General features: G+C 50.8%; 1 protein-coding gene across 7 annotated transcripts in view; it reads right to left on the bottom strand.

Annotated features, from left to right (window-relative positions):
* The window catches only part of Bcl11b (BCL11 transcription factor B), a 91,322-nt gene that overhangs the window by 48,684 nt on the left and 22,012 nt on the right, over positions 1-20,626 (bottom strand). For 4 of the 7 annotated variants that reach the window (XM_057782760.1, XM_057782761.1, XM_057782765.1 and 1 more), the window contains one exon: positions 4,307-4,522. The exons of the other annotated variants lie outside the window; for them this stretch is intronic. In XM_057782760.1, the coding sequence (XP_057638743.1) occupies positions 4,307-4,522 (216 nt within the window). The remainder of the gene's footprint in view (positions 1-4,306; positions 4,523-20,626) is intronic. 7 annotated transcript variants of the gene reach the window in all.

Raw genomic sequence — 20,626 nt, 5'->3', positions numbered from 1 at the left:
TCTGTCCTCTGGGAGAGTGGCTGCCCTGTGAGCCCCTGCTGCTAATCAAACCCAGTCCAGGAAGAAACTCCAGCTCCATCTTCGTTTTGGTACGAAATGTGCAGCGGGCAGACCATATCATTAACATAAAACTTCCCGAAATAAGGCCGCTTTCCAGGCAGACTGTATTAATCGCATCAAGCCTCCACAGCTAGGGTGGTCTGATCCCAGGCATCCCATTGGAGGGCTCCGGTTATAAAAAAAAAAAAAAACAGAAAACGAACACTGGGATATAATTGAAGGAGGAGAAAACGATAGATTCTACTGTTAAACCCTACTATTTACTTACAGGTATTCTTTTATCTTTATTGTCCCTTTAACCCATGCCAAGAAACCCCAGACTAGTTAAATAACACAGCAAGCACAATTTCAGTAGAAAAGTAAATTGAATTTAACTTTACAAGATTGCCCTGTGATTTCAGCATATACTAATGACTACAACTGACTCCCTCTATTAAATCCAAACACTTCCACTTCCCTGAGCCTGGATGCTGTGTGTTCTTGCGTGAGATCTTGAACTTCGCCAAGCACATGCATTAATCACTCTGGCTGATGACCATTTACAGCTTCTAAATATGCAATGAAGTTCCTCGGTTCCTGTCCCACCTCCTAACGCCGGTGCACGATGAAGCTAGCCAAGAGACAAAATGCTTTTAAGCATGGAAACCAGGGATGCGGTTTAAAGGAAGCTCTCGCCCAGTGCCAGATACGTTACGCCATCAGGTTGCAGAAACCCCTTCTGCTAGCATATGAATCATATCGTCTGCGGGGCTTGTTACATGCCGAGTGCTGTTCTGAGTATCTGCCCTAAATGACCTCACAAGTCCTCCAAACAACTGTAGAGCAAGTCCTATTCTTACGCCCATTTCACAGACAAGAGACTGGAGGAGCAGAGAGGACAGAGAATGACTTGGGTGCGGCCACATGGCTAGCTACATACTTCACCCACTGAGGCAGCCTGATACGTTCTGAAGGCCAGTTTTTGATCTTGATGTCTCAGAGTAAGGAAGAATTGAGGACAAGATGGAGTCCAGTGAGTTTCAGCTGTCATTTGAGTGTCCTCAGATTCTGCCTTGAGACCCTAGCCAGGCCCAGACCCACAAAGGCCCAACTCGTTCTAGTCCACAGATCCACGCACGTATGCAAGGAACCTTGCTTTTCAATAGTACATTCATATATATGTGAGGGGATTAGTTCTGGGTTTTTGTTTTTAACAGGAAAGGGAGATGAGGCTTAAAGAGGGACAATGACATGTTCAAGGCCTCTCTGCTCCTTGGATGGCAAGGGACAGGCCAGTTGGCTGTGGCTCTTGACTGCACAGCCACCTTGATAAATCCGAAACGATCTTTCAGCTGCCAAGAGCATCTTGACTCAAGGCCACAGAGGATCTCTGTGGAATTCACAAAATAATGAACCTCTGTGTCCCTTCTTCCAGCTAGAAGCATCTGAGGGAAGCGTGGGTGAGGGATCCCAGCAGGACCTGGGTGTATCTGGGTAGCTTTCTCTCCTATGAAATCACACCCTTCTATTAAAAAAAAAAAAAAAAAAAAAAAAAAAAAAAAAAAAAAAAAAACAAAGTGTGTTCATGGGCATGCAATTAACCTGTGCGAAGCTCAGGCCTCCTGAGTTAATTTGAAGAGATAGGTTCAAAGCGCCCTGATCAGAAAAGGGACAGAGCGCACTGAGTAGTGCCGTGTTCAGAGGCCCCTCCCTTCTCGAGAGTTCCTGGCGATTTTATGCCTCCTCTGCATCCACTAATTAAACAGGCACTAAAAACACTTCAGCAAACAGCCCAGTGCCAGAAACAGAACCAAAGGGACAAAACCCACTGGAAGAGGACACTTGAACGTGTTCAAATTGACCAGAAAATACAGCACAGAGGTACGGAGCCTGATGCAGGCTAAGTTAACAAGGCAGAACAACGGCTAAGAACAGTGCTGGATATGGGGCAAAGAATGGGAAGAAAAACAGCAGGTCCCTTAGGAGCCAGCTCCTCTAGTGAGGCCCCAAGGCTCACCCTCGCTGCTCCTCCCCTCCCCAGAAGTGGAATCACCACACAAGGGCAGGACGGTTCAGAGCCCTGAAGTTCATGGTGGCCACTGTACCACAGATGAAGCAGCCGTTTCCTCTCTGCGTTCCTCCCTCCCTTCCCATTGGCCTCAGGATAGATCTCCATGCCCGTACTGTGAGCTGAAGGTAGGCAAGAGACCCACATACTTGACTCTGCCTGCATCTGCACATGGCCTACTAAGGACCTTTTATGAACTAAGGCATGAGCAAATCGGAGCTGAGATCTTGGGGTTCTAAAGCTCACCTACAAAGTGGGAAAGGAAAACCTTGGCACAGTCACATATGCCTCATACATGACAGACTGACACACTAAGAGAACAAGTAGTGAGGACAGATTGACAGCAGACTCCCCTGGCTGCCAAGGCCCTACAGACCTTATCTGTCCTCCACTGGGCCTAAGCAGAGGTCATGTGGCTAAATGAGCTAACCCCAAGACTAAGCCCCATTCTTGAATAGGGCTCAGTCATGGCCTCCCAGTCTTTGTCCCTCCACTCATTTGTAAAACAGGGACAGGAATGGTTTCTGCTCGCACTTGACACAAAGGTACCAGGAGAGCCGGGTCAAATCAAAGGCAGCTCAGGCATCCACTCCGGCAGTTCCTAAGGAGGGCCAGCCCAGCAGAGGGTTACACACACCCCAGAGGCACCCCAAGACAAAGAGATCATGTTTCTACATGCAGAACCTGACCAAGTCCAGCCATAAACACTCAGGCTGAAAGTGCAGCCCCCTAAGTGGGTGCGGGGCTGCAAGGCTATAACACGTATTACAAGGATCTAGGGAGCAGGGCAGCTGCCCAGACCAGCAGGCACCCCAAGCTTGGTGAGCAGGGTCTCCCACAGATTCCCAAAACAGATCTTCCAAGCCACATGAAGCTTCAGTCACCTTGGGGAACAGGCTGGCCAGGAAGGGAGTCTTGTAAGTTGTTTTGGTCTCTGCTGTATGCACTCAAGACATAAGCCCAGGAAGGAACCAGAACTCCTGGTCCTGATGTCAGATCCAATGACATAACCACCTGTCAAGGCAGGAGTATGGGGCGGAGGGGAGGGGAGGGAGGTACTGAAGGCTGCCAACCACCCCACTGACAGGGAGACCAGGGAGGTCTTACCCCTGAGCAGGGGCTACTTGTGACCTTGTGCAAAACCCAATCTCCAACAAGAGAGGTCCCTGAGACGGGGTCAAAGAAAAGCAAAGCCTCCCCAATCAGAATACTTTTCTTTCATAGCTCGACTCAAGAGAAAGCCTGCAACGTGCCTGGCAACGAAGCAGGGACAAATTGAATGTGTACCAGTGCTGCAGCCACCCCTCTCCCTTCCTGGCCCTGGCCACGGAAACCAGGCCACAGCTGCTCGCCACGTGAGTCTGTGTCAGCATCCTGGCTCCCGAAGCCACAGTGTGTTGCAAACCAGGCCCCACCATGAGGCTGCAAGGAGGGCCTTCTCCCCTCGATCTCGTGGGGACCCCAGGCCACAGAAGTCTGCGTTTGTGGGGAGACAGAGCAGGCCCTGCCACAACCTGGCTGTGGGTCCCCTTTGTGTGACCAGCAGCTTCAATGACCTCCAACAGCAGCAGAGGGAACTGGAGCAGTCTAGGGGCTGCCCAGAGCTACCAACCTTCACAGTCTCCGCCCCAGACTCCACAGTGTTTCACTGCTACCCGTGGCCACAGCTTTTTTAAAAGGCTCCTCTTTGGGATGACTTTTTTTTTTCCCTTCCCTCTAAGTTAATGGGCAACACATTGTCCCAAAGAGAAAGTCAGCATTTTGAACAGCTCCAGCACAATACACAGACAAGCCAGGATTCCTCTCCTACCCTTGTCTGGGGTGGGTGGCAGAGCGGCAGGGGCAAGGGGTAGAAGAAAACTTCAGATGTTACGTGTTATCCAATTAAACTTGACTAAACAGCCCAAAGAGATGAAACTTGGAAGTTGGGCAGTGCGTTCCGGGAGTGAGTCTCAGAATTTGGGGGTGGGAGGAATGCGTGAAAGCGATGGCCCCCTGACACCCTAGGAACTGTCTCGAGTTTACAATTCAGTTGACATCCTTTGCCACTTCCTCTGTCATCCCCCCCAAAAAAAAGCTTTCTGAGAAAGGGAGGGGAGGTGCATCTCCCCTGGGACCCCACCTTGGGCCACCAGCTCTGCCCGGGGCACAGCCCGCCATCCCAGGAGCCCGCCTCCCCCACCGCAGCGGCTCTGTTACCTGACAACTGACACTGGCATCCAAAGGGAGCCTCCATCTGACCCTCACCCTGAGTCCCGTCGCCCGAGACAGGGCGTGCGCCACAGCAAGGCAGCGGGAAGCAGGGTGGGAGAGCGCCCAGGGCACGCAGAGGTGAAGTAATCACGGATGTGGGAGGGTGGGAAGAGGAGGCAGCTATGGGGGCCATCGGTGGCAGCTGGGCAGGCCTGCACGGCCCTGGAGAAAAAACAATAGAAAAGACCGGTCAGTTGGGCCCTGGACTGTACAAGAGGCTTAGGGCATAGAGGGGGCTCGGGTCACAGGGCTACAGCACAGCCTCCAAGAGGGTTTGGCCTCAAGGACACCAGCCTTTTAGGGATGGCAACTGGAGTACGGGCAAGGGACAAGGGATCAGGGTGCACAGTAGAGGGACTACACCTATAGCTGCCAGATAGTTTCTGAGGGACCCTATCTTTCGGGGCCTAGTGCAGGGTGTTAGGGCACAGAAGGCCCGTAAGGGCAGTACTCCCAGTTAAGATTCCCCACGTGGGGTCTTCCGGAACAAACTAGAACAGGCTTCAATTGAGGATTTGTTCTCTCAAAAGATGAACAACCTCTTTTTGTACACGGTAGGAAGCTGTACTGTATCAGGATAGGTTCTTTGGACAGGCCCAAGTCACCTCAAGGCTGCTTCCAAGGCTCTGAACCCTGATGACTTCCTGCCTAGCTCATCACCTGAGGCCTCTCTCCAGGCCCTGACAAGCAGCACCCAGGCCCCAGCAGCTCACGAGAGGCCTGACCTCCTCCTCCTCCTCCCTCTACCACAAGAAGACCTAGCACGGCCCAGACCCCTCTGAATGTCTTCACCACAGCTCAGGAGTTTCCCCACTCCCTCACGTGACAGCCAGTGACAGCAATGAATAGGGGGGCTAGGGAGCTGCTGCCTCGCCCCCACCCAGTCCCACAGTGAGTCTCCAATGCCAGCAAGGCCTGCGTTTGATTTGGCCGTTTATCTTACATGGTTAAGAGACCACCAGGGCAAAACATTTGTGTGAAGCCCTTGCCAAAACCACAAGTGAAGAAGCCCAAATTCCCTGGGTAAATAATCTAGCCGAGAAGCATCAGGGAGACAAGAAAACATCAACAAGATGATGGGCAGCTAAGCGTCATCAGCCCTGCAGGGGAGGCCAAAGCCTCATCTCCTGGCACCTGCAGATCTGCGCAGGTGGGCATCTGCCTACCCCACTGCCACCACGGGGAACTCCCTCCTCCCAGGAGAGCCACAATACCATGCACGCCCAGTAGAAGCCGGAACCCTGTCAATCTTCTCCAATCCAGTTCTCTAACATACCCCTGAGCAAAAGAATGAAGGATACCCACTGCACAGACCCAAACAGATGCCACAGCTGCAGAAAACAGCAAGCCTGAGCAGTTGCAGGTCTCCTCAAAACCACACTGCCAGCGTGTAATATAGGCTAAAGGTACTCAGGGCATTTGAGGAGCGTCCCCAGCTCAGAGCTCACCGCTGCCCAGCCAAGAGGTCAGAGCCGGCATTGACACTGTTGGACCCCACTGAGGTAGAGATATACTCATACAAGGACCAGGATGTTTCTGGGCTGGTACAGCCCTTGGAGGGTATGGTCAATAAGCCCAGTAATGGTTCCTATACCAAACATAGCAGAAAGTCACACCACCATTTTCTTATGGGACTCAAGTCAAGACGATCTGAGGCTGTATCATCTAGCTCTCCCAGAAGGCCAGTGCTTGCCTCAAAGCCCATTGCATCAGACACTGTACTTCACCCTGTCCACCTATGGCCTTGAATTCCTGCGTGGGTCCTCCTTTTAGACCCTGGAGAGCCCAGGATCATCAGAAGTCATCATCACAAGGTGAATTTGCACTAAGTATAAGACAGCCACCATGCTTGACAGGGAGTGTCACCTCCCACTCCACAGGGGGAAACTGAGGCTCGAGAGGAAGGACGTGATTGCGACAATGACTCCAAAGCTTGACTATGCTCGTTCCACCTCTGTGGTTGCAGCTAAGGTAGAATGATCAGGGTACCTTGCATCCTGAAGCCAAGGGCCACACGGGGTGGAGGAAGACCAAGCACCCTGGGCCTCACTCAACATACCCATGAGTCAAAACAAGAAGACTTCCGGGTTCTTCACACGGCCACAACTCAGCAAGCACCATGAGTCACGGCTGAGATGCCAAAAGGGACTCCTCTGAGTTTACTCTGATGGGAAGAATGGCCAAGGAGCAGAAAGGAAATCTCATGCTGCCACAGCCTGGAAGGATGTCATTGGAGCTGCACCAGAGTCTGTCAAGGTGAAGTCACACACCTATATCAAGTGGTGACACTCTGGCTAGACAGGTGGCCACAGGGCCTCATCAGGCATGACGACCTCGTTGAAGTCTACCTGCTCCAAGGGCAGGAGGGTGTGGGGCTGATAGAGCAGCCTCTGCCTCCACAGGAAGTCCCCTCAAGACACAGCTTACCTCAGGACTCTGCACACAGAGGCGGCTCTGAAATCCAGCTCCTACCATAGCTGAATGAGGAGCCACCATCCCATAATTCTCTGATGAGCTCCTGGGCAGGCAAATCCATGGAGACTGAGGGTCCATGGGTTACGGGTCTCTTGTGGAGGGGAGGGGGTGATAAGTAAACAGTGGTGATGGTTGTAAAACATTGCACATAAACCCAAAGCCACCAATGGGACAAATGAAAGTAAGTCTCACAATATGTGAATCTTCATCTAAAAGAAAATTAACCGTGAGAACCACGTCTCTGTGCCTGTCCCTGCTCACTTTCCAGTCTCGGCCTTCCCCTGAGAGGGACGTGAGCCTTGGATCCGGGACACAGCTCCTGAGACCTGCTAACAGACTGTGACCTGACACACACGCACACAGAGGATGTCAGCCTGGGCAGGGGGCGGGGAGGGAGGGCAAAGGGGGGTGGTGCGGGGCAGGGGGGACTGTGCAGGGGGATAAACAGTAACAGAGGCAAAGGCAGAAAGACTGACGGGGTTTAGAGAGAGACAGACAGACAAATGAGCTCACATTCCTCCTCCGTCATCTCCTAGCATGTGACCTAAGGTGGCCACTTTTTCTGTCTTTATGTTTTTAAACACAGCCACCACTATCCTCATTGATCTCCAGGCATGGAACTTCCTGACTCTCCCTCTGCATCCTTCTCACAGCGTCCTGCTGGCTCCAGCGGGCGAGCACCCTAGAAGCCTCCACAGGACACCTTTTTTTTTTTTCCCAATCTTTCTGGGCTGGAGTTTGATGTTTCTTAGTACACATGAGGTTTTGGGTTCCGTTCCCTGCACTTCCAAAATAATGAATAAAAGATGTAGGCCTGTGAGATGGTTCAGCAGATTAGGGTTTACCCCCAGAACCCACATAGAGCTGGAATGGAGATCTAACCCACAGAACTGTCCTCCGAGCTTCACACGTGTGTCCACACAGCACACATACCCACACACATTCATCATGTACACTCAGGCACAGTAATAATATGCACACTACAATTTTTAATTTTCTTGTAAAAGTCACTTTCTCTTGCAGGTTAAGCCAGTCCAAACAGACCCTTGTGCACCGAGGGATGTACAGGCGGAGGGATGCAGCCGCTGTCTCAGATTCTAGGGCACGAGAAGCTTAATAATGAAACCCTAGCTGGCTCAAATCTTTATCATAAAAGTACGTTTTAATTAGGAATAAAGAAATAAAAAATTGATTCTTATATTATGCCATGGCCTCAAGTCTTCCTATGGAGTAGGGATATATTTACTGGCCCTCTCAAACACGTGGAAAGGAGGCTCCAAAGACAAGGTTAGATAGTCTTCTTGGTATCTACGCCACCTACGAAGGGATATCCAAAAAAGTCTCCCCAAAAGGCCTTTGGCATGTTTGTTAAAAACCCAAACAGGGGCCAAGATCGCTGTTAAGGCCTTTCTGGGAGTGAAGAACTCGGAGGGGGCCTAAAGCCCACCTCTAGCAAGCAGTCCCTGCAGGAGCTGGGCTCCATGCCCTGCACATGCGCACTAACCAGCGAAACGCCCACCGCCAGGAGCCTGTAGATACAAAAAAAAAAAAATGTCTGGAACCGCCCAGTCCGGGTTGAGGGAAACCAAATCTTCCCAAAGCAGCCTTCCTGGTACAGAATCCTCAGGACGACACTAGGCAACCGGGAGGTGGCAGAATCCATGCTCCTAGCCCGAGAGGTGGCCTGGCACACGCCGTACAGAGGTCTATCTTTCTCCCTACTGGTGCCTTTCAACGGATACATTTTTTTAAAGGCGAGAACTCCTACTGATAGTGCAGAAATGAGTCAGAGATCAAAGAAGGAGACAGACAGCCATGCCAGCGCGTGTGAGCGAGGGACTCTGGCAAGGGAACCTGACAGTCCCCGCGCCCCTTCCCCCGCCCCCCCCTCGTACCAAGACATTAATTCTCACAAGTCGGAGAAAATTACTATGCATGAATGCAAAAAGCATGATCAGGAGTAATTAACATGGCTTCATATGCAAATTTTATTAATGCAGAAGTACAAAGTCATTATGCAAATGAAACTTACGTCAACTCTCTTGACAAATATTCATCTCTGAGGCTCAAGTTTCTCTTATTTATTTATTTATTTAATTCTATCTCTCCCCCACTTTCCTGTTTTGGGGTGGGTTATTTTGTTGTTGTTGTTGTTGTTGTTGTTGTTGTTGTTAGCTTTTTGTTTTTGGGGGGGACTGAGTTGGACCAGGAGGACTGGGGAGGAAGATATGCGGTCTAGTGTCCAGGGAGGAGCCAGCAAGCTACAAGGGCTGTTTGACAAGTTTGTTCAGTTGTTTTCAACCAGAGAAATTTATTCTTGCATTGTTGATTTTTTTTTTAATTTGTTGGCAGGTATAAGACAGCTCATAGGAGAAGGGAAATTTAAAAAAAAAAAAAAAAAAAAAAAAGCTATGGGCAGCAGGCAGCCAATCAAAACGCCAGAGCCAGTAATGAGGGCGATTGATGGCTGTTTGGCTTTTACTGCAGGGTAATGAACTAGAATCCAGTCTGAGGAGGGGGGGAGAATATGAATATTCATGAGACTGTGCTCCTGCGTTTGATGATTAAAGAAATTTTTAATATTCAAATAAGCGCTTGCCAAGTGATTAACAAAGAACAAGCACGCAGAAATATGGAAATGGGAGCCGGGGAAGATTCGAGAGGCGAACATACTGTGCGGGAGAGGCAGCCCCAAATTTCATAAACAAGATAGGCAGATAACCCAATTCGCACGCAGGCAAATAAAAACATTTGTTTCTGATCACTTAAATATTTTGCCAGCTACTTTGTCTTAAGGATGATAAAAATGCTGTGTATTAAGAGGGTAGAGAAAAATAACGTAACCAAACGCATTGCTCATATTTAAGAATCATTATCCTGACTCTAGCCCGCCTCCTCCCAGTCTGACAGGAAATTAGATTCTTTTTCCGGTTTAGTAGAGAGAGAGAGAAGATGGAGGTGAAGCCAGATTACACTTGAAAAGCCAGAGCCTGCTCAGAGCATGAGCTGTGGTGGTCCAGGGCCTAGACAGTCACAGGCTGGGCTAGTCCAGAGACCCACGGATTGGGGGGACCCTGGAGCCCACAGTCTGGACATCTCGGAGTCTCCGCTCCCTGGCCCTGGTCTAAACACAGAGAGTGGGAAAGCCAGGTGCCATGGAGAAGAACTTCAAAAACCATCTCCCCTCGCTGGTTGCTGAGGCTAAACTCATACTGTAACGGCTCCACCATGGGGCCAGAAGGAAGCACATAATAACGGTATTAGCTGGTAAAATGATCCTGCGGTTAAAAGTCATCTGATTAGCAGCTAATGCCATCCATTCTGGCAATTTCCTATTTCAGAGGGGTGGAGTGGCACCTTAATGGAGACGGGTCTGGTAACCCAACAGACAAGGCCTGGGCCTGCCATTGCCAGTCTCTCTCCCTCTCATTTTTGGGCGCAGAGGCAGTAACTGAGATGGAAAAAATAGAAATGAGTCTAAGGAAACCTCTCCGTCACTCACTGTCACAGCTATGCAGGTCTGGGGAGCAAGGCTCAACAAGTAAAATCTTTTGTCCTTTCATCATAAGAAATAAATTGTAGTGATAAAACAAAGCAGAAAAGACGAGGCAGAAGGCCGGGCCGGGCCTCCATAACAGAGCAAGAAAGAAGTCAGTGAGAGGGTGTCTGGGCTCACTGCCCACAGCAAATGACTGACCTCCACGAGGAGCGTGAGGGATCCCCAACTCCCACCTCTCACTCCCAGCTCCTCAGTCTGGGTCGGAGGCCCCTCTTGCTCAGCAGTGTGTAACGGGCATCCCATCCTTGGTCTCCAGTCCCTGGCTGACAGGGACATCGGGTGCATGTGTCCTTTGCAACCAGCGTATAAAATGGGGTCTCACCAGGAAATGGGGTCACACAGCTGTGTTTACTGAGTTCCTTCCAGACCTTCACATGAGAGACATAATTCAAACCCACCCCTGCCCTTCTTTGGGCTGCCTTCTCAAGGGTCGGTGGCCTTGTAGGTGGCTGGAGGGGACGAAGCACTGGATGAGGGGAAAGGGCCTGTCTCACTTCTCCATCAACCACCTGCTTATGACTGAACTAAGAGAAGGCCCGCTGTGGGTACCCACGGCAGGGAAGAGAATGGCTGGCCACAGCCTGAAGGAACTGGGGAAACTGCTCATGACTGAGCCTAAACCTACTGTTACTGCCTTTTCCTGAAATGACCACCCAGGGACACCACTCACAGCCAGTGTGCACAGCTAGACAGCTTTCCTACACCCAGCGTGAAAAGGCTCAGTTACCCTAAGAGAAAACAGCACATCTTTTGGATCCTGAGCCAGGCTGCCTTCCTCCAAGCTCCTCCCTCATCTGGCATCCCTGCGTCTGCCAAACAGCATCACTGTTTTCGTTCCCTGACAGCCATTCCAAGGAAGGGTTAAGAGAGGCACACCAAAACCTGCTCCTGCCAGCCTCGGAAAAGGGACCACCATCGCAGGCAGCTGCGTCCAGCAATCAGAAGCAGGTACATAGTGGTACCGCTTCCCACGGTCCAGAAACACTTTTCTCAACGGCTGCCAATCCTAGCTTCCTCCAGATATGGGGCTGCTGAAATCCTCTGTACCCATAGCCAAAACAGGTGAGGCTACACCACTTGTTCCAGAATCTTCCAACAGCTTCCCCCAAAGGCTCCAGAGGCAGAGGAGAGGATAGTATGGGTGCCACCAAGGTATCAAGATGACCCTGAAGCATCTACCCACGGTAAGGTGGAGGAGATGGCAAGTCATTTGGACCTCACCGTTGCAGCCCCAGATGGACACCTGCTGGGAAACGTGAAGCCTGGAGTTCTCAGAAGTGCTGGAATGCAGGCCAGCCACAATCAGCTGCTGACAAAGCCCAAGTCTGGTGGCTTTAGCAACAGCAAACAGGGTGCTCAACCGTGATCCTGGCAGGCACGAGCCCACCAAACTAGGGTCCAGGATTCTGGGAATGACATGGCCTAGGGACACCAGAGGAGGAGGCCATGTGTTTGACTAGCTAGAAAAATGTATGTAAGCGCATCTCTGACACCCAGAAAGAGGCTAGAGAAGTAAGCACGCACCATGAGCACATGCGCGCGCGCGCGCACACACACACACACACACACACACATCTGTTTCAGGAACATAGACAGGTTAAGCCATCTGCCTACCTGGAGTCTACAGGGGCCAGAACAAAGCTGGAACTAAAAGATCCTCTAAATCTAACCCTAAGAAATAGCCAAGGCCTTGCAGAGGAAATCCCTTTTCCCCGGCGTAGGCCTTTTAGCCAAAAGTTAGGGAGCTGCATCGGCCCTTATCGGACTCTGCCCTCCAGTACAAGTCAGTCAATACTTGAGAAATTTTGTCTTGGTTTGCCCCCAGAACAAACGGTTTACTGCATGTGTCCATGGGAATCACAGTCCAAGGTGCTACTGCCCACACATGGAAGTCAACAGCTGAATACATTGTTTGCATTCCAAGACTGAAAAATTTGAGACCTAGGGGTCAGGACTCTTCGGTACTTTAGCAGATAAAACTTAGGGCCAGACTCCAAGGGCAAGCTGTCACAAATCCCTCCCGTTTCCTTTTATTTACAGCTCCAGAGTGGGGGAACGGGGGGGAGGCATACTGAAAACAAGTCACATTACAAGGGAAATGTCGCAGGAAATGAATTGTCAGGTTCGGGGCCTCCTGGGCGTTTTAAACTAAGGACTCCTTTATCCTCTCCGACAGCATCCACTGGGCCTGACACCAACAACGTAAAAACATTGAACTTGACCCTTGTCCAAAATCTGATCCTGCAGAAACATCGTTCCGGTCAGCAGGTACCAGGAGCTCCCACCCGGGATTCCACTTGAGCCCCCGTGGGGGAAACTCAAAAGAATAAACAGAAGCAAGACAGAAGTCTGAAGTGTGAGAATCCCGGCGATCAGGGGAAGAAAACAGCACAGATGAAAAGAACGAAAAGAAAACGCAGTTCCAACACAGGGGTTAGTGCAGCGACTGCAGCTCGGGGCGTGGAGCGCACAGTGAAGGCGCACACACGTGGAGCAGCCAGGGGAGGCAGATCTGCACAGCTGCCCTTCTGCAGACAGCACCGTGAAACTCCACCAAGACAGAAGCAAACTGACAGCCTCCGGCTCAGCAGGGATACAAGTAAACTTGGTAAGAAGAAAGTTCAAGAAAATCAGATATAAAAAGAGGAGCCCTGCTAGTCCTTAAATGCATGTTTTGTTTTTATTGCATGCGCCAGTTAGAAGCAAGTGATCGCTCCTCTTCTGATTTTTTAACAAATCCAGCTCTCCTCAGATTCATTTGATGACTACGTCCCTCCCTTTGATCTCTTTGTACCTTTTTCGAATGGACATAGAATAGCAGGGTTGAACGCTGTGCCTCACGTAAGGACAGGATCTTTCTGTCTCTTTATGTTTCGAAGCTAAGTCTGAAATGTCACTGACTAAAGAACTGAGCAGACCTGTAATTACCTTCAACCAAGTAGTCTCTTTACCTCGGTTTTCAGTATGTAGATGGCATTTAACATACATATTGTGAGCCTGCTTTTCAGTCTGGTAGCATTTGTTCACAAAAAAAAAAAAAAAAGAGAGAGAGAGAGAGAAAGGAAAAAAAAAATCACCCATTTCCTTTTAAGGGGACCAAGGAGGACCAAGCACTGACAGTCACCTTCCTACTTTCTTTCCCAATGATATCCATTTGCATCTCCTAACATACCGGAGGTGATGTGGGGTATGTGCACAACAAAATATGTAAAAACTAACACTTGGTGGGATTAATTTAATAAAGATGGTTATCACGTTAACATCGGCAACTCTAATGCTTACAGGTCAATCAAGCAGGCTCACAGCAGCAGCCATACCAGAGGTCTACATTCAACAAAGGCTTAGATACCACTATTTAATGTAATTAAAGATGCCAGCAGCACAGTCCTGAATGGAAACATCTCTACTACAGAGTATTCCCATTAGAAATTGTGGAAAAATCATAGCACGCCTACTTTGATTTTTATCATAATGTTTTTTGCTGGACCATGGATAGAATTTGGAAGGGAATCCTTCAGAGAACGCAGGTCTCAACTTCCTCCAGGAGCAATGTGTTCACCTACCACTCACTTGTTTTTGAAATCGTTTCTTTAATTTTTTTTCTTTTTAATCTGAAAGCCTGCACTTGGCTGTAATTACCCAGGAAGTCCTCTGCCTGACAGAGAGGATCCAACACGAACGTGACTTTTTCAGGTGCCCCTAAAACATCCTGAGTGAAACATGGAGGAGGGAAGGCCTGGGTAGCTCATGCTGTACAGAAACAATGACAGTCTCAGTCCAGCCCCAAAAGCTCCCACCCTGGCCCAGGGTGAGATTCCTAACTGGTACTTCAGAGGAAGACAGAAGCAAGTATCATGCAGGAGGCCTCTAGAACTGAACAGACCCAAAAACCGAACAGAAGGAAAGAAAAAAAATGAAATAAAATCACTGCACCATATCTCCAAATCTGAGAAAATGAAGTCTTGGGACTGAGAAGGAGGAGCTCGCCTCAGTTCTCAGGGCCCAGAACAGCCTCTGCACCTCCTACGGCCGCCTGCCGCCCTGGGAGAAGCCACCAGCAACAAAAACTCCAGACATTTCAGCTCTAACCTTGCTTGCAATAAGCCCTGAGCAAAGGCAGCCAGGAAGCTTTTTTTTCCCCTCTCCTTCTCTGCTTGCATTTTTAATATTCCTTATTCTACACCCTAATTTCTTTGGGGGGGGGATCAGTGTCACTAAAAAAACGTCACTCTGTTTTGCAAAATCCAGCAGCTTCCTTGGCAGCAGAAAAGACTGGCTGGCATTATCCCCTCATTTGACAAAACTACTATTTCTGGGCATGTACTCAAAAACAGGTAGGAAGCAAACGCTGAGAAATAAGGAAGTGGAAACAGCCAACAGCTTTTTCACTACCGAGAACGCCAAGCGTAAACATGATTTATTTAGCTGTGTGTAACACGCCTGTCCTCCACTCAGCTCCAAGCCCACTTGAGTTTAAGGGAAGGGTGGGTAGGAGGAACAGGAAGGGAAAGCTGGGAAGACAAGAAGGAGAGAAGAGGTCACAGCTCCCCAGGGAGGCTCCTGAGCTGAGCGGTTCCGGTTGGAGTTTGAGGAGAGCAAGAATATTCTCCCCCAAAATATATGCACGTGTCAAAAGAAGGCAGCCCTAATCTGTGGGTTAATTAAGTAACTGCCACTAACAAAAAAAAAAATGCAAGAGCCTGTCCGTGCGAACAGAATATGCACGGGCTTCTATGATCTCTGCTGCTCCCTAGCTTTTCCACGCACCATTTGGGCTCCATAGAATTTTGGGATTCCAGGTTCAGCCGAGAGAGAGCGCGGGGAACCTCGGTACCTCCCTTGCCCGTCTTTGCATGCCCACATGTAACTCACTCAGGTCTGTATTCAATTACGGAATGCCACACACCTGGCTCAGAGCCTACACTACAACACAGCCCCCATCTATCTGCAGTCCCCACCCCTCTCCAGCTCAGAAGCTGGAACAAGGGCTTTGCCTAAGTCCCCAGAGGGAAGAGGAGAGTGCACACACCCACCCTGTCCCAAACCCAAGCTGGTGAACACTGGAGACACGCAGCAAGGTCGGTATGCCTAAGGAGCAGGAGGAGCCTGGAGGCTTTGGGTCCAGTAAGAGGTTATTATTAATACTCCATTTCAGGTCACCCAGCATTTGCAGAGGGAAAAGAAACCAAACCTCTCTGAGTACAAAATTACAACAAAAAAAGGTGAAATGTTGGCCCCCACAGGCCACTGGAGGTCTGAATCTCCCTAGTGAAGACCATTTCATAGCCCACCAGCTGTGTACTCGATGGGCACAGATGCCCATTTCGGTGAGCTTTGGTAGGAAGGTAGGGAAAGGAAAAGGAGAATTTCCTCACCGGGCTGGCCAGAGTTCCTTCTTCACCTGCATTGAGCAAGACTCTGCACTTAAAGGCAACCTGCTGTATGCTTCCCAGTCTAGATCCCATTCCCCACACACCCACCCTCCTACCCACCCCCAATTTGCTCCCTACCCTTCTGAGGCCAGAAGCTAGTATCAGGATAGGAAAGGGCTTTTTCTGGGGTGTTCAGGTCAAGGGCAACAGTGACACCACTAGGCATTAAGATCATGGATCACATGGTATTCCCCAAAAGTAAGAAGCTGGAGGTGGGGGCTGCAGAGAAGGGCCTCTAATGTGAATGGGGATGGGTGAGGGATGTTTTCTAGCGGTATATGCCACAGCCTCTCCTGGAAGCCCCCAAACGCTTCCTCACTCGCATTAAAGACAACACCCTCTATATACAAGCAGCTGTTGGATGCCTTTCCTCTTTGCAAATTAGTCACCCCGCCCCCAGGGCCCAAACAATAACAGTCTCGCGGGTATGGTGTCTACGAAATCAGCCATAGCTTTGCTCACCACTGGCTTACGTATGCTCCTGTGTAGATGGGAACTGTTAAGTAAAAATAATACGTCCCCATTCTACAGACACAGGCACCGGTTGAGGGGCTGGCTGGCCCTAGGTTCTTGGAGGACAGGACAGGCTGTGGGGCCAAGGGTGAACCCAGAGCTTAAGCCCTGGAGTGGCACCTGACACTCCAACCGCCACAAATATTTATCAAACGCCTAAGAGGGGTGCAGGTGCCCCCGAGGGAAGAAACGCTGTAGGAAATCCAAAAAAAAAAAAGTGGCTGTTTCTCCAAGCAGCAGAAGGGAAAGCGCAGGGCAGTGGTGCTGCTGCAGGCTTCCTCCGCCCCTTCAGCTACCGACCCGATGGTTGAACTGCCACAGAATCCAGCTGACAGAGGGCTCCGTTTCCAAGCACACCTCCCACACACTGCTCCAGAACAAAGCCAAGCAAAGCCACCTGTGCCCTGAGGACACAGCCCAGGGCTCAGAGCCACATAGTCAGGCAGCCCTCTGTCACTCTGACACCCAGGCATGAAAGATCTATACACCCTTCCCCCAAGGGATTGGGCGGGGGCGGGGGGGGGGCGGGGTGTCAGGCCCCAGAGGAAAACCCTCCACTATGTAGCCTTAGCTCAAATCTAGAGAGGGAAAAAAAATCATGCATAATTTTTAAAATCACTTTCAAGCTGTCAAAGTAAAAGAAAAAACACAAGTGAAGACCTGGGCTACTTCTTAGGGTGGTTGTAACCGTTAATCCAGCCAACCCCTGGGCACTGGTCCCACAAGCAAAACACGAACAGGACCCATCCTCTCTCATACCTAGCCTCCAAACACACTAAAATGTTCATCTCTTTTGACTACAGATTTGGGATGTGTATACACACACATACACACACACACACAGACACAGTATTTCATCTTTCATTGTGTAAAAGAACCCAGGTACGTAAATATTAATCAAACACAGAACCTGCCTTTTCGTCGCAGCCCATTCTGAGGACAGGGTTGTGATCTTTACCCGTATTTACAATATCCAAAGGCAGTTTCTATCTTGTTGGAACTGACATAAACGGACGTCTGAGAAATCCAAGAGCAAGTTCAGGCAGAGAGAAACCCTCCTTGTCCAGGACGGGCAGGTTTCCGTTCCTGGGAACAACTTGCTGCTCCCCAAGGCCTTTCAACAAATAAATTGACAAGTACTTCAGATGCCACCAGAAAAGCCAGTTGCTCGAAGCTCAAATTAGCTAAACCTGTGGGGGGTTTTCCTTTTTTTTCTTTTGAAGAGCAACTATTTCTCAAAATGCTAGGAAGGGATTGTTGACACAGGACCCAGAGAGGTCAGAAGCGCAGTCTGCCCTGTCAAGCCCAAACCATAAGCACACATGGACACACATTTTTAAAATCACCTTGCCTACTGTTCTACCGCATTTAATCTGTCTAGCTCACACCAATTTCTGAATGGTGAGTGGAGAGCTGGGTCCAGTCCTAGACTGGAAAAGCTGTCCCAGTGAAGGCAAATGCTTCATCTTCCACAGGCAAGCAACATTCGTTTTTATTTCAGGAGTACCAGCTCCAGAAGAATGTTGGCGGGTTTTCTTATCAGCTTATTGATTGAGCCCGGCGTGATGACACACACCTTTAATTTCAGCACTAGAGAGGCGGGAGCAAGAGTTCGAGGCCAGCCTGGTCTACAGAGTGAGTTCCAAGACAGCCAGGGTAGTTACTCAGAGAAACCCTGTCTCAAAAAAAACAAAAAACAAAACAAAACAAAAACGAACAAAAGTTATATGATACCGAAATTCACCACTGATTGTAAGGGCCTCTTGGAGAGCTCCAACAATGAGGTCGATTTTTAAGACACAGCATGAGTGCCGGAATTCTAGCAAGGTGATAATTTGCATACAAATCTCTCTAGAGGTACAGAAAGAGGAAGAGGCAGAGTGGAGGTTGAGGAGGGATCTTACTCCAATCCCAGGAATCCCTTGCTTTCGTGCTTCTGCCTCACTCCACTGGAGGGTTCCATTCCCACACAATGGGGAAAACTTTTGTCCCGAGTGTTTCAAAGTCACAACCCCAACACCCCCCTTTCCCTCTCTGGGGCAGGCCTAGCTGCCCTGCAGGAACTCAAGCATACAGAAGGGATCTCAAGACCCTTGCCTTCCGGTCTCACCTGGATCTTTAGGCCAAGGTGAACTTAAGATCCCTTCTGCGCAATAGCGGGAAAGGAGACAGGGTCCCTGAGCGGTCCCAGGACCCTAAGCAAAAGTCACACGGGCTGGGAGGTCTGCCCCTTGCCATGGCGGCTTCGGGGAAGGGCCACTGGCCGCTTCCAAAGGGTTCTGAAATGCAATTCCCCAGGCCAGGGGTCACTCGATTCGGCGCACACACTCAGGGCAGAAAGGGGGCGAGCAGTGGGGGTGGGGCGTCCCGTGCACAAAGGGCTCCAAAGCGGGGCGGCCTCCCGCCGTTGACCTTGGGTCTCCGCCTCCATCCCTCTCTTACAGCCGGGGAAAGGGGTTGGCTTGGAGCCAGGAGCGTGCTTGCTGGACTGCGGCTGAGCTGGAGGTGGGGGAGGGCTCCAAGGTGCGGGGGTGGAGGTGGGGGGTCGAGGGAAAGGGGTACATAAAACAAAAGAATAGAATCTAGGGTTTCAGCTCGCTTCGCGGAAACCCGGACTTCAACTCCTGCAGGAGCCGGCCCTGGCGGCTGCGACTCGGTGCGCGGTGCCCGAAACCCAAGAGAAAAGTTGCACGAATCCTCCCCATGGAGTGGCCTTTCGGCTCACCCAGCCCCCATCCCTTTCTCCGACCCCGGCCAAAGCAGGCGGAGAAGAAAGGGGAGCGCCTGCCCCACGAGGCCAGACACCGACAGGGTCAGCTGCGCCTCCGCCCGCCCTGCGCCCCGCGCGGGCAGCTGGTCTATTAAGCCCCCGAATTATGCATGGACCTGGCGCCCCTCGGCCTCCAGCCCAGGGCGCAATCAACGTGCACGGCGGCGGGGAGGGCGGGCAGGAGTGGCCCGAGGAGGACCGGCCTGCCCCAAGGCCCAGGAGTGGTGAGGTGGAGGCCCCCAGTAGACCCGGGCGGGTCACCCGTGGCCAGAGAGGCCCGGGTGCAGTCACCGAGCGCATAGTGTCCATACCACACCGCGCACCCGGCCAAAACATTGTGCGGCCGGCTCTGGGAAAGCCATTGTGCTCTCCTGCTGGGTGAATTGGTGTCAATGGACCCAAATTTCAGAGTGACCTTCAAGGAGACAGGGTCTGAGGTGCACACCACGTGGACAAGACCGGGGGAGCGCAGTTCCAGTACCCCCACTCTCAGGAGCCAAGGAGTGGGCCTGAGGCCGTTTGGGGGAGGGGCTGCTGGCCGAGAGGCGGGAAAGGATTCTTTCAAGTAGCACCGTCCGGGGGGCCTGGAAAATTGCTTTAGTGGTACCTTGAGCCAAGAGCCTGAGAAGAGATTCAGTGATGTCTACCCCCACCCTCCGATCCCCATCACAGGCCTCAAAACACCCTGAAACCTTACAGACCACCACCACAACCACGGGCCACTTTCCAGACCACTGTCCTGCGATGTGCAGACCCCGACCCGAAATGCGGACCTCCTTTGCGGCTCTGAGAGACTCTGTTTACGAAAATGACTTTTTTCCCATTTTCTCCCAAGCAAAGGCCAGGTTGGAAAAATTACATGCCTTTGTTGCCCCTTCCCAGCGAATAAAGTCGCCTGGTTTTCAGGGAAAGTTTTACAAGCCAGTGATGCAGAGAAGACCGCACTGTTTAGGTCTCTTAATTGGCTAGCTTTGAACTAAGGTGGGGGTGGGGGCAGACCCAGCTCGGGCTCCAAGAAAGAACTTAGTTCTGGTTTAGGATCCCACAACGGTTTGCCAGCCATTTGCTGGAGGTGGAAAAGGGTCAAGGGAGGATCGGCCTGTTTGTCTTTAAGGAAAAAGAATGCAGACCCTTGCTTTCCCCCTAAACCTAGAACAGTCCCTGCCCCTCATCCTCAGGAGCCCGTTCCTAATTGGCCTGCCTTAGAAAAGCTGAAAGGGGACCAATCAGACAAGTTCAAGGTTTGTTCTTGCTGGATGCTAACTGGGATTCGTTTGTGCCTTCATTGGGGGCATGAACCAGGCACTGGGGCTGCAGCCATTTTACAAGACTCTGCATTTAGCCGCTGATTCCTATATGGGCGGTTGGCCTGCCCCTTTAAGGCTGGGTCCACACTGTCGACCTAAAAGTCTTGGAAAACTTCCCTCTGGCTCTAGCCTATGAGAGACAGCTTTAGGTGTGGCAGTTTTGGACTGGGGGGGGGGGGGGATGGTTGCCCTGCCTTGGGAGGTACATCT

The sequence above is a fragment of the Chionomys nivalis genome, chromosome 10 (assembly GCF_950005125.1).
Source record: "Chionomys nivalis chromosome 10, mChiNiv1.1, whole genome shotgun sequence".
NCBI lineage: Eukaryota > Metazoa > Chordata > Mammalia > Rodentia > Cricetidae > Chionomys > Chionomys nivalis.
Note: the sequence above shows the minus strand (reverse complement) of the source record. Positions and strands in the feature narration are given on the sequence as shown.